Consider the following 16231-nt stretch of genomic DNA (forward strand, 5'->3'; position numbering starts at 1 on the left):
AGACTGACTATCCTAAAAGTCATTTCATTCTCCTTCTGTACCTACTGTTTTTCATCATTCCTACATAGCTTACTCTCCTTGACTGCTCTTATGGTCTATTGTGTCCTAATTCATCCCACTGTACTCCAAAATCGATTTCATATTTCACTTATATTTCGTCTCTAATGAAAGATGGCAAATATTTTTCCTATTTTTTCTTACACTAATAAATTTATATCACATAGAAGTGTGAATGGCATGTAGAAGTTATTCTCTAAATATCTAAACTGTTGTGTCCATTTTCCCCTCTGAAAACACAAAAAGTGAGATATGAAGTCCTTAACCTAATTTGTAGAAATCACATTGACACTGATCATTAGGAAAAGATGCTACATAGTTTTCTCCACATCTTCTGTAGTGCATATTTTACATCTTTGTTTCTTAAGCTATAAATCAAAGGATTCAACATGGGAATAACAAGAGTGTAAAATATAGATGCCACTTTATCAGTGTCAAAGGAATGACTGGACTTGGGTTTCACATACATAAATGTCAAAGTGCCATAGAACACTGTGACCACTGTCAGGTGGGATCCACAGGTAGAAAAAGCCTTCCGCCTACCTTCAGCAGATTTCATCCTGAGAATAGCTGCAAGGATGAGCAGATAAGACACAAGAACTATCGCAAGGGTGAAAGTCAAATTAAAGGCTGAGAAAATCATTATCATAAGTTCAATTTCATGTGTGTTTGAGCAAAGCAAAGATAACAAAGGGAAATTGTCACAGTAGAAATGATTGATGACATTATAGCCACAGAAGAATGAATTAAAAAGCTTTATGGTGATCAACAGAGACACAAATGTGCTATAGACATAGGGGATTGCCACCAGCACTTTACGCACCCTTTGTGACATGATGACTGTGTAGAGTAGAGGGTTACAAATGGCCACATAACGATCATAAGACATTGTCGCCAGAATAAAAAGTTCATTAATAATGAACATGATGAAAAAACCCATCTGTGTAGCACACAAATAATAAGAGATTTTATTCTGATTCACAACAAAATTTACCAACATTTTGGGGCCCACAGCTGTTGAATAACCCAGATCAGTAAGAGCCAGGTGCCTGAGAAAGAAGTACATGGGTGTCTGTAGCCTGGAGTCCACCTTAGTGAGGATGACCATGCCCAAGTTGCCCACCACTGAGATCACGTAGATGATGAGGAAGAGCCCAAACAATGGAGCCTGCAGTTCAGGGTGGTCCGTGATTCCCATGAGGATGAATTCACTCAGCACTGTTCTGTTGTGTTCTTCCATTGTATCAGAAAACATAGGCTGGTTAGAGACCTCAGAGTAGTAAATAGTGTTATGATTTAAATCCTGGGGATTTTTTAGCATTCAAAGTTAATATAAATATAATAAATTGAATTTTAAAGTTTAGATTCTATTGAAATGACTGCCTCCTGGAAGTAAAGCATACATTTATAGACATAGAAACGGTTACAGAGATAGCAATACAGTTGGAGAGAGAGCTAGGTTTTTCATTTTCCAATGGGAAAAAATAGTTCCCAAAAGAGCATTCAATAATATCTTGAGGCAGTTTGATTGTCACCAATGGAGGAAGCGTGCTGCTGGCTTCAAATGGTTATAGCCCAGTGACACTTCTAAATATGATACTGTATCATGGTATCCCCCAACCAGAGAGAATTATTATGCTTCTCTTGTGGCTCAGATGGTAAAGAATCTGCCAGCAATGCAGCAGACCTGGGTTAGATCCCTGGGTCAGGAAGATCTCCTGGAGAAAGGAATGGCTACCCACTCCAGTATTCTTGCCTGGAGAAGTCCATAAATGGAGGTGCCTGGTGGTTAGAGTCCATGGGGACACAAAGAGCCCACCAACAAATACTTTCACTTTTACAGGCTTCCCTGGTAGCTCAGATGATAAACACTCTGCCTGCAATGCAGGAGACCTTTGTTCAATTGCTGGATGGGAAAGATCCCTGGAGAAGGTAGAGGTGAATCACCCCACTTTTCTTGGGCTTCCCTTTTGGTTCAAATGGTAAAGAATCCGCTTGCAATTCAGGAGACCTGGGTTTGATCCCTGGGTTGGGAAGATTCCTTGGAGAAGGGAACAGCTACCCATTTCAGTATTTTGGCCTAGAGAATTCCATGAACAGAGGAACCCGGCAAGCTACAGTCCATGGGGTTGCAAAGAGTTGGACACAACTTAGCAACTTTCCCTTTACTCAAATGCCAAATGGCTATTTTTGGCAAACACTGACACATGTGTAGATATATAGATTGATATAAAAATAGATAAAGGAAACAGAAAGTAAAAGTATTGACATAACCTTTATTACTTGACAACTTTTTAATTATATTATATGCTATCAATTCTGTAACTACAAATCTTTAATTTGTAAACTCTCTAAGACGCAAGCGTGTTTTAATATGTACAATCATGTAAGTTAGTTCAGGTGTCTGCCATACATTATAATGCACCTGCATCCATGTAGCTGTGATTTTTTGCACTTACTGTACAGTAGTTTGTACTGTAATACACCATCTTTATTTCTATCCCAGGATATCTGGAAGCAAGTGTACAAACAATGGTGATGGGTGCTATAAACCTATTAAAGTTCAATACTATATAGTCAATTGCATTAGTTGGGGACCTAGGGTAACTTTGCTGATGAAAAAAGAAAGTGTTAGCTCCTCAGTCTTGTCTTTTTGTGACCCCATGGACTGTGGCCCACCGTCTCCTCTGTTCATGGGATTATCCAGGCAATAATACTGAAATGAATTGCCATTCCCTTCTCCAGGGGATCTTCCATACCCAGGGATCGACCCGCCATCTCCTGAATTACCAGCAGGTTCTTTACCATCTGAGACGCAAGGAATCCTACAGACAAATCAAACTTGCAAACATGCTCTCGGAAGGAAACCCATTATTATGTAGAGGACTTAGTGTAATTATAATTATACTTACATAATTACAATCATATAGTATAACATAGTCATGTTCTAATTGCATAAATTTTTAAAATCCTATTTGCGATTGTGTGTAGACAGATTTAGTAGCCCCCGTATTCAAACATATTTATGTGAAAGACCTTCTGTCTACTGATAGTAAAAGAGGAACTAATTAATACTCTTGACTAATACTGGACAGAGGTGTAAAAGTGAGGAAATTCTATCAGAACACATTAGACATTTGTCTTCATACAAGGAAATTTTAAGAAATATACATAGGTTGATATAATCTGTTATTCCTATATTTTGGCATATACAAAGGAATAATTTGGCAAGTGTAAATTTTGTGAATATCTTTATATATATCAGCAACTCCCGGAGTTCACTGAGACTCATGTCTATCGAGTCAGTGATGCCATCCAGCCATCTCATCCTCTGTCGTCCCCTTCTCCTCCTGCCCCCAATCCCTCCCAGCATCAGAGTCTTTTCCAAGGAGTCAACTCTTCGCATGAGGTGGCCAAAGTACTGGAGCTTCAGCTTTAGCATCATTCCTTCAAAAAAACAAACAAACAAACAAAAAAAAACACAGGGCTGATCTCCTTTAGAATGGACTGGTTGGATCTCCTTGCACAAGAGACTCTCAAGAGTCTTCTTCAACACCACAGTTCAAAAGCATTAATACTTTGGCGCTCAGCTTTCTTCACAGTCCAACTTTCACTTCCATACATGACCACTGGAAAAACCATAGCTTTGACTAGACGGACCTTTGTTGGCAAAGTAATATCTCTGCTTTTGAATATGCTATCTAGGTTGGTCATAACGTTCCTTCCAAGGAGTAAGCGTCTTTTAATTTCATGGTTGTAATCACCATCTGCAGTGATGATGCATCTTACTCTTTAGGCTGTCTTATCTTTCAGTTTTGTCCTTTCTTATATGAATTGTCATGCTGAAAAGACTCTTAAGAGTCCCTTGGACTGCATGGAAATCAAACTAATCAATCCTAAAGGAAACCAACTCTTAATATTCAATGGAAGGACTAATGCTAAATCTGAAACTTCAACCCCTTGGACACATGATGTGAAGAGCTGACTCATTGTAAAGGATGTTAATGCTGGGAAAGCTTGAAGGCAAAAAAAAGAAGAGGGTGGCAGAGTATGAGATAGTTGAATAGCTTCACTATCTCAATGGACATGAATTTGAGCAAACTCCAGGAGAGAGTTAAGGACAGGGAAGCCTGGCAGGCTGTAGTCCATGGGATAGCAAAGAGTTGGATACAACTTAGCAACTGAACAACAAATTCACATATTGAAGTCTTGATATAGAACATAAATAGTACATAAGCATTGTGGCACTGATGTTTCAAAGGTGGTCATCAGCAGCAGTGAAAATATTTGTATATTAATCTAAAGAAAAAGGGGAGCCATCCTATTCTGATTGTGCATCAGATAACAACCTGTTATCAATAACAGGATGCACACAGAAGTCAATCAGAAATCTTGATATTTTGATATGCTTGGTTATAGAATAAGTGCTCTATTGCAAATTACCAAACTACTTGTATATTGGTAAAATATGATACCACATGAAATATACTACCTGCTTACCTGTCACAAAAGGTGTGTCTTGACCTGTCCATGTGTTTCAGAATATGAATAGTGAGAGCAATTTATGGAAACTTTTTCAGTCTCTGTGTCTCTCCCTGAGGAGATGATAAGCAATTTTGTGATTGTCCCTGAGGCATTGGAAACCTTAATGGAATCTAGGGAGCAGATGTGTTTATTACTAGTCCACAGTGATTTGTATTCCCCCAAAGTGAGTAACGGAGAAGGCAATGGCACCCCACTCCAGTAGTCTTGCCTGGAAACTCCCATGGAGGAGCCTGGTGGGCTGCAGTCCATGGGGTCACTAAGAGTCGGACATGACTGAGCAACTTCACTTTCACTTTTCACTGTCATGCATTGGAGAAGGAAATGGCAACCCACTCCAGTGTTCTTGCCTGGAGAATCCCAGGGACAGGAGAGCCTGGTGGGCTGCCATCTTTGGGGTCGCACAGAGTCGGACATGACTGAAGTGACTTAGCAGCAGCAGCAGCAAAGTGAATAAGATTTATTTGTGTGTTTTCCCTCTTAGTTATCTTTCTGTTGATTCTGTTTCTCTGGTGTACTCTGATCCCACCAGATAGGGATCTGGAATAATGTAATTTACCTGTACAACAAGCCTGCCAGTATTCCTATCATTCTGTAATGATCTCCTCAAGTGGGTGATGCAAAGGGGATCTGTTGAATCACTGTCTTATTGTGTTACATAAAACATGTAAACGAACTAAAAATAATAGTACATTGTGCATATACAAACTGTTTTCTTTCATATTTCTTTCTTCTTTTTTTTTTTAATATAGGGGATTACTCTTTTAATTGCTGTGCTGTGCTCAGTCACTTCAGTTGTGTCTGACTCTATCTGAATTTTCATAAAGTTGGTTGCCCAAGAATAAGTTTTCATTTCCTCAGCTGAGTGCTCAAGAGCGATTGGTATTAAATATACCCTTTGAACTCTGATGCAGCTCAGTTTATAAAGTTTACTATGATAGCTACTAATTTTGATATCATGATCTATAAACTCTTCACTAGTTCTATAACAGAGAACAAACCTGCCTCCATATCACGTATTCTTTTAGCTCTGAATTATATGCTCTGTTGCCTGTGCTTAGTCATGTTGGACCTGCCCCTTTTTGAAAATTAATTTGCATATAGTCTGAAATATACCTAATAGCTCCTTTTTAAAATTCTGATATTTAAAGGTGCAAAGAGTGTAACAATTGTCTTGCTGGAGGTTGGCATGAACATTGTGACCAGATCTGTGTGGACTTCTGCAAGAACACAGCATTCCTGCACTGAAAAGTTTTCAACAACCAGCCACAACCCTTTCCCTTTTATTATTAAAGAAGCCTGAAGTTTACCTCTGTTAAGATGATTCTTTGGAACATTAGTCTATCATCTTCTCTGTTTGCTGGCTTTCCTAATAAACTCACTATTCCTTGTACCAGCAACTCCTCTCTCGATGTATTGTCCTATTCTGCAGTACAAGCTTAGGCTGGGTAACAATTCTGGGTCCCAGACAGAGATTTTGCCCTATATTATTCTCTAAAGATTTTCTGTCTTACATTTTGCATTTTTCTACTTTTAATTTGATTTTTAAACGGTTTAGATAAACATTATTTGTAGTTTGTTTCCCTTCAGTTCAGTTCAGTTGCTCAGTCGTGTCTGACTGTTTGCAACCCCATGGACTGCAGCATGCCAGGCCTCCCTGTCCATCACAAACTTCCGGAGGCCACCCAAACCCATGTCCATCAAGTCGATGATGCCATCCAACCATCTCGTCCTCTGTTGTCCCCTTCTCTTCCTGCCCTCAGTCTTTCCCAGCATCAGGGTCTTTTCAACTGAGTCAGCCCTTCACATCAGGTTGTTTCCCTTTTGAATGTCTGATTCATCTAGCCCCATTTTAAAGTAGACTGTCTTTCTTTTATTGAATTACCTTTGCACATTCATAAAGAATTAATCAGATTTCAAGGGCTACTTATGAGTTTTTATTCTGTTCTGTTGATTTATATGGCCATCTCCACCAGTACCAGCAGTTTTTATACTGTAGCTACATAGTAAGATAGTAAGTCTTAGCACAATGAGGAGTGATCATTCTTTATTATTCTACATTTTATTTTTTATTTATTTATTTTTTTTATTATTCTACATTTTAACATGTGTTGGGCTTCCCTGGCAGCTCAAATGGTAAAGACTCTGCCTGCAATGCAGGAGACCAGGGTTCAATCCCTAGGTCAGGAAGATCCCCTGGAGAAGGGAATGACAACCCACTCCCATATTCTTGCCTGGAAAATTCCATGGACAGAGGAGCCCGGTGGGCTACAGTCCATGAAGTCACAAGGTCACTCTTCAGATTTAGTTATTCTAGGTCCTTGGCCTGTCATACATATTGTAGTATAAACTCATCTGTGTCTATAGAATATCTGCTGAAACTTCATGGACTTTGAATTAAATCTATAGATCACTTTAGAGAGAACTAGGATCTTTACCACATTTAGTCTTTCAACTGTAAACTGAGTATGTTTAACATCTCATTCTGAACATCTTTGATTTTGTTAATTAGTATTTTGTACTTTTCAGTATACAGATCTTCTTAATTTTTTTCTTCATTCCACAAAAGTATTTCACTACACTTGCTGATGTCCAAGTTTGCTTAGTTTTTGCCTAAGTATTTCATTTTACTTGAGGTGAATTAAATGGTATGTATGTAAATTTATTTTTTAATATTAAATTTATGATACCTTTCAAAATTAGCTAATCATTAATGCATTATTATTTATACATATTGCTAGATTAAATCTGTTCAATTTTTGTTTAGAATTTTTGAATATCTATTAAAACTTGTATTTTTTTCTTAATATATTTTCTTGTTTTTTATACTACCGTAAAGCATTGATTTAAAAGTTGGAAAATGCAATAGATTTTTTTGTTGTTTGGCTCCAAAATCTCTGCAAATGGTGATTGCAGCCATTAAATTAAAAGACACTCCTTGAAAGGAAACTTATGACCAACCTAGACAGCATATTAAAAAGCAGAGACATTACTTTGCCAACAAAAGTCCATCTAGTCAAGGCTATGGTTTTTCCAGTAGTCATGTATGGATGTGAGAGTTGGACTGTGAAGAAAGCTGAGCACCAAAGAATTGATGCTTTTGAACTGTGGTGTTGGAGAAGACTCTTGAGTGTCTTGGACTGCAAGGAGATCCAACCAGTCCATCCTAAAGGAGATCAGTCCTGGGTGTTCATTGAAAGGACTGATGTTGAAGCTGAAATTCCAATACTTTGGCCACCTCATGTGAAGAGTTGACTCATTGGAAAAGACCCTGATGCTGGGAGGGATTGGGGGCAGGAGGAGAAGGGGACGACAGAGGATGAGATGGCTGGATGGCATCACTGACTCGATGGACGTGAGTCTGAGTGAACTCCGGGAGTTGGTGATGGACAGGGAGGCCTGGCGTGCTGCGATTTATGGGGTCACAAAGAGTCAGACACAACTGATCGACTGAACTGAACTGAACTGATGAAAGAGAGAGAGAACAGTAAAAAAGTTGGCTTAAAACTCAACATTCAGAAAACTAAGATCATGGTATCTGGTCCCATCACTTCATGGCAAATAGACGGGGAAACAGTATTTTGGGGGGGGGCACCAAAATCACTGCAGATGGTGATTGCAGCCATGAAATTAAAAGATGCTTGTTCCTTGGAGGAAAAGCTATGACCTATCTAGACAGCATATTAAAAAGCAGAGACATTACTTTTCCAACAAAGATCCATTTAGTCAAAGCTATGTTTTTCCCAGTAGTCATGTATGGATGGGAGAGTTGGACTGTGAAGAAGCTGAGCACCAAAGAATTGATGCTTTTGAACTGTGTTGTTGGAGAAGACTCTTCAGAATCTCCTGGACTGCAAGGAGATCCAACCAGTCCATCCTAAAGGAAATCAGTCCTGAATATTCAATGGAAGGACTGATGCTGAGGCTAAAACTCCAATACTTTGGCCACCTGATGCGAAGTGCCGACTCATTTGTATAGAACAGTCTTATGGACTCTGTGAGAGAGGGAGAGGGTGGGAAGATTTGGGAGAATGGCATTGAAACATGTAAAATATCATGTATGAAACGAGTTGCCAGTCCAGGTTCGATGCACGATACTGGATGCTTGGGGCTGGTGCACTAGGACGACCCAGAGGGATAGAATGGGGAGGGAGGAGGGAGGAGGGTTCAGGATGGGGAACACATGTATACCTGTGGCAGATTCATTTTGATATTTGGCAAAACTAATACAATTATGTAAAGTTTAAAAATAAAATAAAATTAAAAAAAAAAAAATGAAAAGTCCCTGATGCTGGGAAAGATTGAAGGCAGGAGAAGGGGATGACAGAGGATGAGGTGGTTGGATGGCATCACTATCTCCATGGACATGAGTTTGAGTAAACTCCTGGAGTTGGTGATGGACAGGGAAGCCTGGCGTGGTACAGTTCATGGGGTCACAAAGAGTTGGACACGACTGAGCAACTGAACTGAACCTGAATGGCAGTTTGGAGTAAGTTAGTACAGATATCATAACATGTACATCAATTGTTACATGTCACGCTATACTTTCACTCAAAATACAGCATAGACCAAGTCATGGAACTGACGCATTATATTAGAAGAGGAACTATGAAATCAATGCAGTGAGATAATGTATCCTTATCAACATATAATGCACACTCAATCAGTCAAATTTGAGGGAAAACAGCAACATGAAAAAGAAGTAACAAATATAATTTATCATATAGTGGACCTCTTATGTAAATATAGTTTGCATATGACCCTTATAGTTTGCAAATGACCTTCATTTGTCATTGCAAAATGACACTTAGACAAGAATTATTTAAAATAATTTTTGTCTCTAAGAAATTTGTCATAATTGATTTATTCACAAGAGTAGACAAAAAGACTGAATAAAACAAAAACAGATGCTGTGCTGACCTGAGTTCCTGAAACGCTATGATGTTGAGTGAACAGGTTCTGTAGAATTCATATGTGATAATAATAAAACTGAGGAGAAAAAACAGGACCCTAAGTTCCCCATGTGGAAGGAGGGTGTTTGAGCAAATTCATATGACTATTGAGTTTAAGTCATCCCATTCCAAGGAGTTTGCTTGAAACCACAAATAAGTTTGCTCTTAACATGGACCATGAAAGAGTATGAATGATAAATCAAAATAAATGTTAATAAACAAAAACCCACGCCTGTACACAAGCACACAAAGATAACTTCAATGTTTATTCTAAAAATTTGAGAATAAAATGAATCATTTAAATTCCCCTTTTGTACCTACCATTCTCTCTCTCTCTGTCCCCGATAGCATGCCCAATCTCCTTGACTATTCTGTGGTCTACAGCTCCTAATTCATTCTAATACACTCTAAAAATTGATTTAACTACTTTGCTTATGTTTCATTTCTTTTTCTCAGAAATGGCAAAGTTTTTTTTCTTCTGTTTTTCTTACATGAATGGATTTATAGCCCTTGGAAGTGTGAGTGACACACAAAAGCCATTCTCTAAAATATGTGAAGAACTTATTTATATTTGCTTTTTCTTCTGAAAGCACAGATAGAAAAGTATAAAGTCCTGAAACTAATTTACAGGAATCAGATTGATAGTGATCTTTAAGGAAAAAAAATATTTCATAATTTCATCCAAATCCTTTATAGGGCATATTTTACATCTTTGTTCCTCAAACTGTAGATCAGGGATTTAACATGGGGATAACAAGGGTGTAAAATATAGATGCCACTTTATCAGTGTCAAAGGAGTGTCTGGACTCTGGTTGCACATACATAAGTAGTAAAGTTCCATAAAACATGATGACTGCTGTCAGGTGGGACCCACAGGTAGCAAAAGCCTTGTGCCTGCCTTCAGCAGAGTTTATCCTGAGAATGGATTCAAGAATAAGAAGGTAAGACACAAGAAACTATCAAAAGGGAGACTATCAAATTAAAACTTTCTAAGAATAATCTATTGAATTTCATGTGTAGTTGAACAGAGCAAAGATATCAAGGGGAGACAGTAACAATAGAAATATTTGATGACATGGTAGCTACATAGGATAAATTAAAAATCTTTACAGTGACTAGAAGAGACACAAATGTGCAATAGAAATAAGGAGTTGCTACCAACACCCAGCACACCCTTTGTGATATGGTGACTGGGTGGACCAGAGGGTGACGGTCATAGGGCATTGCTTCCAGAATAACAAGTTCATGAATAATCAACAGAAGAAAGAAAGCTAGTTGTACTGTACAAAAATAATATGAGATTTTATTTTGATCCGCCACAAAATTTGCTAACATTTTGGGTACCGTGGTTGGTGAATAACCAAGATCAGTAAGAGCCGGGTATCTGAGAAAGAAGTACATGGGTGTCTGTAGCCTGGAGTCCCTCTTGGTGAGGATGACCATGCCCAAGTTGCCCACCACTGAGATCACATAGATGATGAGGAAGAGCCCAAACAGTGGAGCCGAGCTCAGGGCCGTCTGTGATTCCCATGAGGATGAATTCAGTCAGCACTGTTCTGTTGTGTTTTCCCATCTGGGCTTATTGGAAAATCTATTCTTGACAGAGATATCAGCACAGTCATGTAGTACATTTAGGTAAATTTTTGGTATTTTATATATCTACATTTACATTTTAAGCTTTATTAATGCTCTATGCCCTCTGCCTGGAAATAAAGCCTAGATGTATAGAAATATTAACAGAAATGAAGATAGAAATACATGTGGAGATAGGGAGAGATGTGTAGCTTCCCAAAGGGGAAAATTTGCCCTCCAAAGAATATTTGATAATGCTTTGAACAATCTTGGTTTTCACCACCGCAGGACAGATACTACTGGCTTCTAATAGTTAAGATTTAGTGAGGCTTCTGAACATCCTACTAGATTAGAGCAGACCCAATAAATAAGGATTGCTGCTGCTGTTGCTAAATCGCTTCAGTCGTGTCCGACTCTGTGCAACCCCATAGACGGCAGCCCACCAGGCTCCGCCGTCTCTGGGATTCTCCAGGCAAGAACACTGGAGTGGGTTGCCATTTTTTTTCTTTGATGCATGACAGTGAAAAGTGAAAGTGAAGTCGCTCAGTCGTGTCCAACTCTTAGCGACCCCATGGACTGCAGCCTACCAGGCTCTTCCATCCATGGGATTTTCCAGGCAAGAGTACTGGAGTGGGGTGCCATTGCCTTCTCCAAATAAGGATTATACAGCCCAGAATGTCAGAGACCTAAGATTGGAGAACCCTGATCATGTGTGTGCATATAGCTACAGTCCATAGGGTAGCCAAGAGTCAGACACAACTGAAGTGACTTATCACACACACCCGTAGATCCATACAAAGGTAAATAAAAAACAGAAAGAAAAAGAAACGATATACACTTTAGCTTCTTTATGGGTGGGGATGTTTAGAAGCCCTCACTTTTAAACATATTTATGTGAAAGACTTTATGTCTACTGAATGCACAAGATGAAATGATGAACACACTTGCCTAATATTGGAAAGAGATCTGAAGTTAAAGAAATTCTGTCAGATTATGTTAAACATAATCGGCTTTCATATCAGGAAACATTTTGAGAAGTGTGCATAGATGGTATAATCCATTATATGTACATTTTTGGTACATACAAAGTAGTACTTTGGCAAATACAAGCTATCTTAATCTGTTTATGAATGCATGCCTGCTCAGTCACTTGAGTTGTGTCTGACTCTTCCCAACCCCATGCACCTTAGCCCACCTGCCTTCTCTATCCACAGGGTTATCCAAGTAAGAATCCTGGAGTGGGTTTCTATGCCTTCCTCCAGGGGACTGAACCCTTGTCTCCTGCAGTGCGGGTGGATTTTTTCCACTGAGCCATAGGGGAAGCCCCTAATGTCTTTATATCCATCAGCAAAATCAACTATTTCTTGCAAGGTTGTTGGGAAGATAACTAAGAATGAAATCTTTCAGTATATTCATGGAACCTGGAAATATCTTCGTATGTCAGCTAAATAGGATTTTCCTGATATTTATTTTTCATTTCTTAATAGAGACAGCAAGTTACCTAAAACAGATTTTTTTTTTTACACATGTACATACAAATTCTGTTTGTGTGACTAAAATTTTTTTCAGGGGTATGATGATGAATAGACATTGTGTTTCCAGGTAAGAGTCCTCAGTGCCCCCACCATGACCAACTTGATGCCTACAAGGGGCGTAGAATCAGTGCTATATTGCAAATCATCAGACAATCTAGATATTGATAAAATATGGCACCACACAAAATATACTATCTGTTTACTTGTAATGAAAACTCTGCCATGGCTTTCTTGTGTGCTTCATAAAATACATATTGTGAACAATTTATGGATTCTTTTCTGCCCTTTGAGACTCTCCATAAGGAGATGCCAAGCAATTTCGTGATCATCCCTGAAGCATTTGAAATCTTAACAGAAACAAGGGAGGAGATGTGGCTATTAGTAGTCTTGAGCAATTTGTGTTTTCCAATAGCCTAGTCAGACTTATTTCTGTGCATTTCATTTTCCTTTTCCTCATACTTGCTGCTGCTGCTAAGTCGCTTCAGTCAAGTTCAGCTCTGTGCGACCCCATAGGCAACAGCCCATACTTTGGTTCATATTAATTCTGTTCCTATGGTTCACCCTAATACAACCTCATAAGGATTTGGATTAAGATAAATTTTATCCATAGTACAAGCCCTTCAGCATTCCTGTAGCTCCTCAGTGATGTCCTTAAGTGGATAGCATAATGGAGATGTATTAAGTCATTGTCTTATTTAAAATGTTTAACTGCACTAACTATAATAATATGATGTGTCTAGATAAGATCATGTTTCCCTTTTATTTTTTTCTTTTTAAAACTCTAAGGAGAGGAATTAGCTACTTCTATTTTACATTCTCGTTCCATACAGCATCAGCATCATTTTATTACAGAATTCTCTTTCATTTGCTTTGTTTTCATTACATTTCAATGTACTGAAACGTTGAATTCAACATTTTCACTACCACATGCAATACCCATTCTTATTTTTCTGTCTCAATTCACAGATTTTACTGTGCTTCATGTAAGCCTTGCATGATCAATATATTTTTCAGTATTGTCATATTTTGTGCACATATGTTTTACTATGTCTACTTATTATTATTGAGCAGCAAATTGCATTGTTTAATGTAATTTGCTGATTATTTGTCATATACCATGATGTGATTTTTTTCTTCTTTATTCATTACAGTAAAAAATACATAAAGAAAGTTGTGGATCTTTTCTTTATTAATGTATATGTTGTTGTTTTTTCATCCTCAGCTATCATGAACACTCCTACAACATATAAGCCAATAAAAAGCCTTGAGTTTGACATGTTAATATGTTGTGAACAAATTCTATGTGATACACACATCATATATCTGCCTCTGTGAGTGTTCCTGTGTAGACAGAGATAGAGACAGGACTTTTGAGTTTTTATGCCAGTCTGATTTGAGAGTCCATACCACAGATCATGGGAGAAGTGCTTGCTTTTTTCAAATGCCAAATTATTAACAAAATATCACAGGGCATCACAAAGAAACACACAGAAATATCACAAGGAAACAAGGAAAATAGATCAATTCAAATAAACATAACTCTCCCATATATAAACAAACTGAGGACACAAACAGAGGTAGAAAGTAATTTAAAGAGAAGCAAATCAAAAACTCAAAAGCCAAAAACATAACAATTGAATTAAAATTTTACTACCTGGTTTCACCAACAGATTAGAACAATCAGAAGTTAATAATCAGGGAATTAAACTCAAGTCATTTTAAAGTATTGAGTTTGAGGAGTGAATAATAATACTAATAGTAATAATAATAATAAAGTGAAGAGATACTAAGGGACTTAAATGACACCACTAAAAGAGTTTATTTAAGGAAATAATGGGCAAGAATTCCCCACATTTGAAGAAAGACAGATACCAAAGTACAAATGCAAGAAACTAACACATATAAGTGGGGGAAAAACTTCCATAACTCACACAGAAACATATTATGGTCAAGTTGTGGCAATTAAATAATTTAAATTTCCCTTCTGTACCTACTGTTCTTCCTTACCCTCACATAGCATACACACAGTCCTTGATTGCTCTGATGGTCTATTCTACTGTCCTATAAAATATACTTGATTGTTATGCTTATATTTCATCACTTCTCAAAGATGGCAAAGGTTTTGCCTTTTTCTTTTTGCCAATGTGTTTATATCACCTAGGAGTGTGACTATGAAATAGAATACTCCAAATTCACAATTATCTTATATGCATTTGCTTTTCCCTCTGAAAGCACCCACCACAAGGTGGAAAGTAGCTAACCTAGTTTGTAGGAATGACATTGACAGTGACTTTTAAGGAAAGATATTGCAAATTTTTTTCCATGTCCTTTGTAGTGCGTATTTTACATCTTTGTTTCTTAAGCTATAGATCAAGGGATTCAACATGGGAATAAAAAGGGTGTAAAATATAGATGCCACTTTATCAGTGTCAAAGGAATGACTGGACTCTGGTTGCACATACATAAATATCAAAGTCCCATAGAATACAGTGACCACTGTCAGGTGGGATCCACAGGTAGAAAAAGCCTTCCGCCTACCTTCAGTAGAGTTCATCCTGACAATAACTGTGAGGATGAGCAGGTAAGACACAAGGACTATTAGAAGGGAGAAAATCAAATTAAATCCTGATAAGACCAGGATAATTAACTCAATTTCATGTGTATTTGAACAGAGCAGTGATAATATGGGGAGACTGTCACAGTAGAAATGACTGATGACATTATAGCCGCAGAAGGATGAATTAAAAATGTTTACAGTGACTAGAAGAGAAACAAATGTGCTATAGAGGTAGGGGATTGCCACCAGTGCCCAACACACCCTTTGTGACATGATGACTGTGTAAAGCAGGGGGTGACAGATGGCTGCGTAGCGGTCATAGGACATTGCAGCCAGAATAAAAAGCTCACTAATAATGAACACGATGAAGAAAGCCAGCTGTGTGGCACACAAATGATAGGAAATTTTATTCTGATCCACAGCAAACTGTACCAACATTTTGGGTCCTACAGATGTTGAATAACCCAGATCAGTAAGAGCCAGGTGCCTGAGGAAGAAGTACATGGGTGTCTGTAGCCTGGCATCCACCTTAGTGAGGATGACCATGCCCAAGTTGCCCACCGCTGAGATCATGTAGATGATGAGGAAGAGCCCAAACAATGGAGCCTGCAGCTCAGGGCGGTCTGTGATTCCCATGAGGATGAATTCGCTCAGCACTGTTCCATTGTGTGTTTCCATTTAATCAGAAAACCTATTTTAATAGAGACATCGTATAGTTAATGATATCATTAATGAACTTTAGTGATTTCTTTTAGTTTACATACATGACATAAATAAAATAAATTTAAATTATATTTTAAACACAAAGAAAAAATTCTGCATCCTATAAATAAAACATACAAATAGAAATAGAAATAAAAAAGAGAGGTAAATATACATCTGGAGAAAGAGAGAGACCTGTAGTTTTTCACTGGTGAAGATTAACCCCCCAAAGAACATGTAACAGTATTTTGATGCATTTTGGTTGTCAGCACTGGAGGTAGTTAGAAACCAGTGAGACTGGTATTTATCCTAGT

The 16231-nt window shown here is 38.0% G+C and overlaps 2 protein-coding genes and 1 pseudogene across 2 annotated transcripts; all 3 read right to left on the reverse strand.

The window, feature by feature from the left end:
• Positions 1-355: 355 nt before the first annotated feature.
• Positions 356-1312, reverse strand: LOC102395116 (olfactory receptor 8K3-like). Its single transcript, XM_045162838.1, has one exon. The coding sequence runs from the start codon at positions 1310-1312 to the stop codon at positions 356-358; it is 957 nt and encodes a 318-aa protein (XP_045018773.1).
• Positions 1313-10241: 8929 nt separating this feature from the next.
• LOC123329847 lies at positions 10242-11124 on the reverse strand (annotated as a pseudogene).
• A 3827-nt stretch (positions 11125-14951) lies between these two features.
• On the reverse strand, positions 14952-15899 carry LOC102394473 (olfactory receptor 8K3-like). Its single transcript, XM_006080632.3, has one exon. The coding sequence runs from the start codon at positions 15891-15893 to the stop codon at positions 14952-14954; it is 942 nt and encodes a 313-aa protein (XP_006080694.3). The 5' UTR covers positions 15894-15899.
• Between the last annotated feature and the right edge of the window lie 332 nt (positions 15900-16231).

Source organism: Bubalus bubalis, chromosome 16 (assembly GCF_019923935.1).
Source record: "Bubalus bubalis isolate 160015118507 breed Murrah chromosome 16, NDDB_SH_1, whole genome shotgun sequence".
Taxonomy (NCBI): domain Eukaryota; kingdom Metazoa; phylum Chordata; class Mammalia; order Artiodactyla; family Bovidae; genus Bubalus; species Bubalus bubalis.

Bases quoted from the DNA above. Each gene is read 5' to 3' on its own strand.
- LOC102395116 (XM_045162838.1), bottom strand. From the start codon at position 1,312: ATGTTTTCTGATACAATGGAAGAACACAACAGAACAGTGCTGAGTGAA.
- LOC102394473 (XM_006080632.3), bottom strand. From the start codon at position 15,893: ATGGAAACACACAATGGAACAGTGCTGAGCGAATTCATCCTCATGGGA.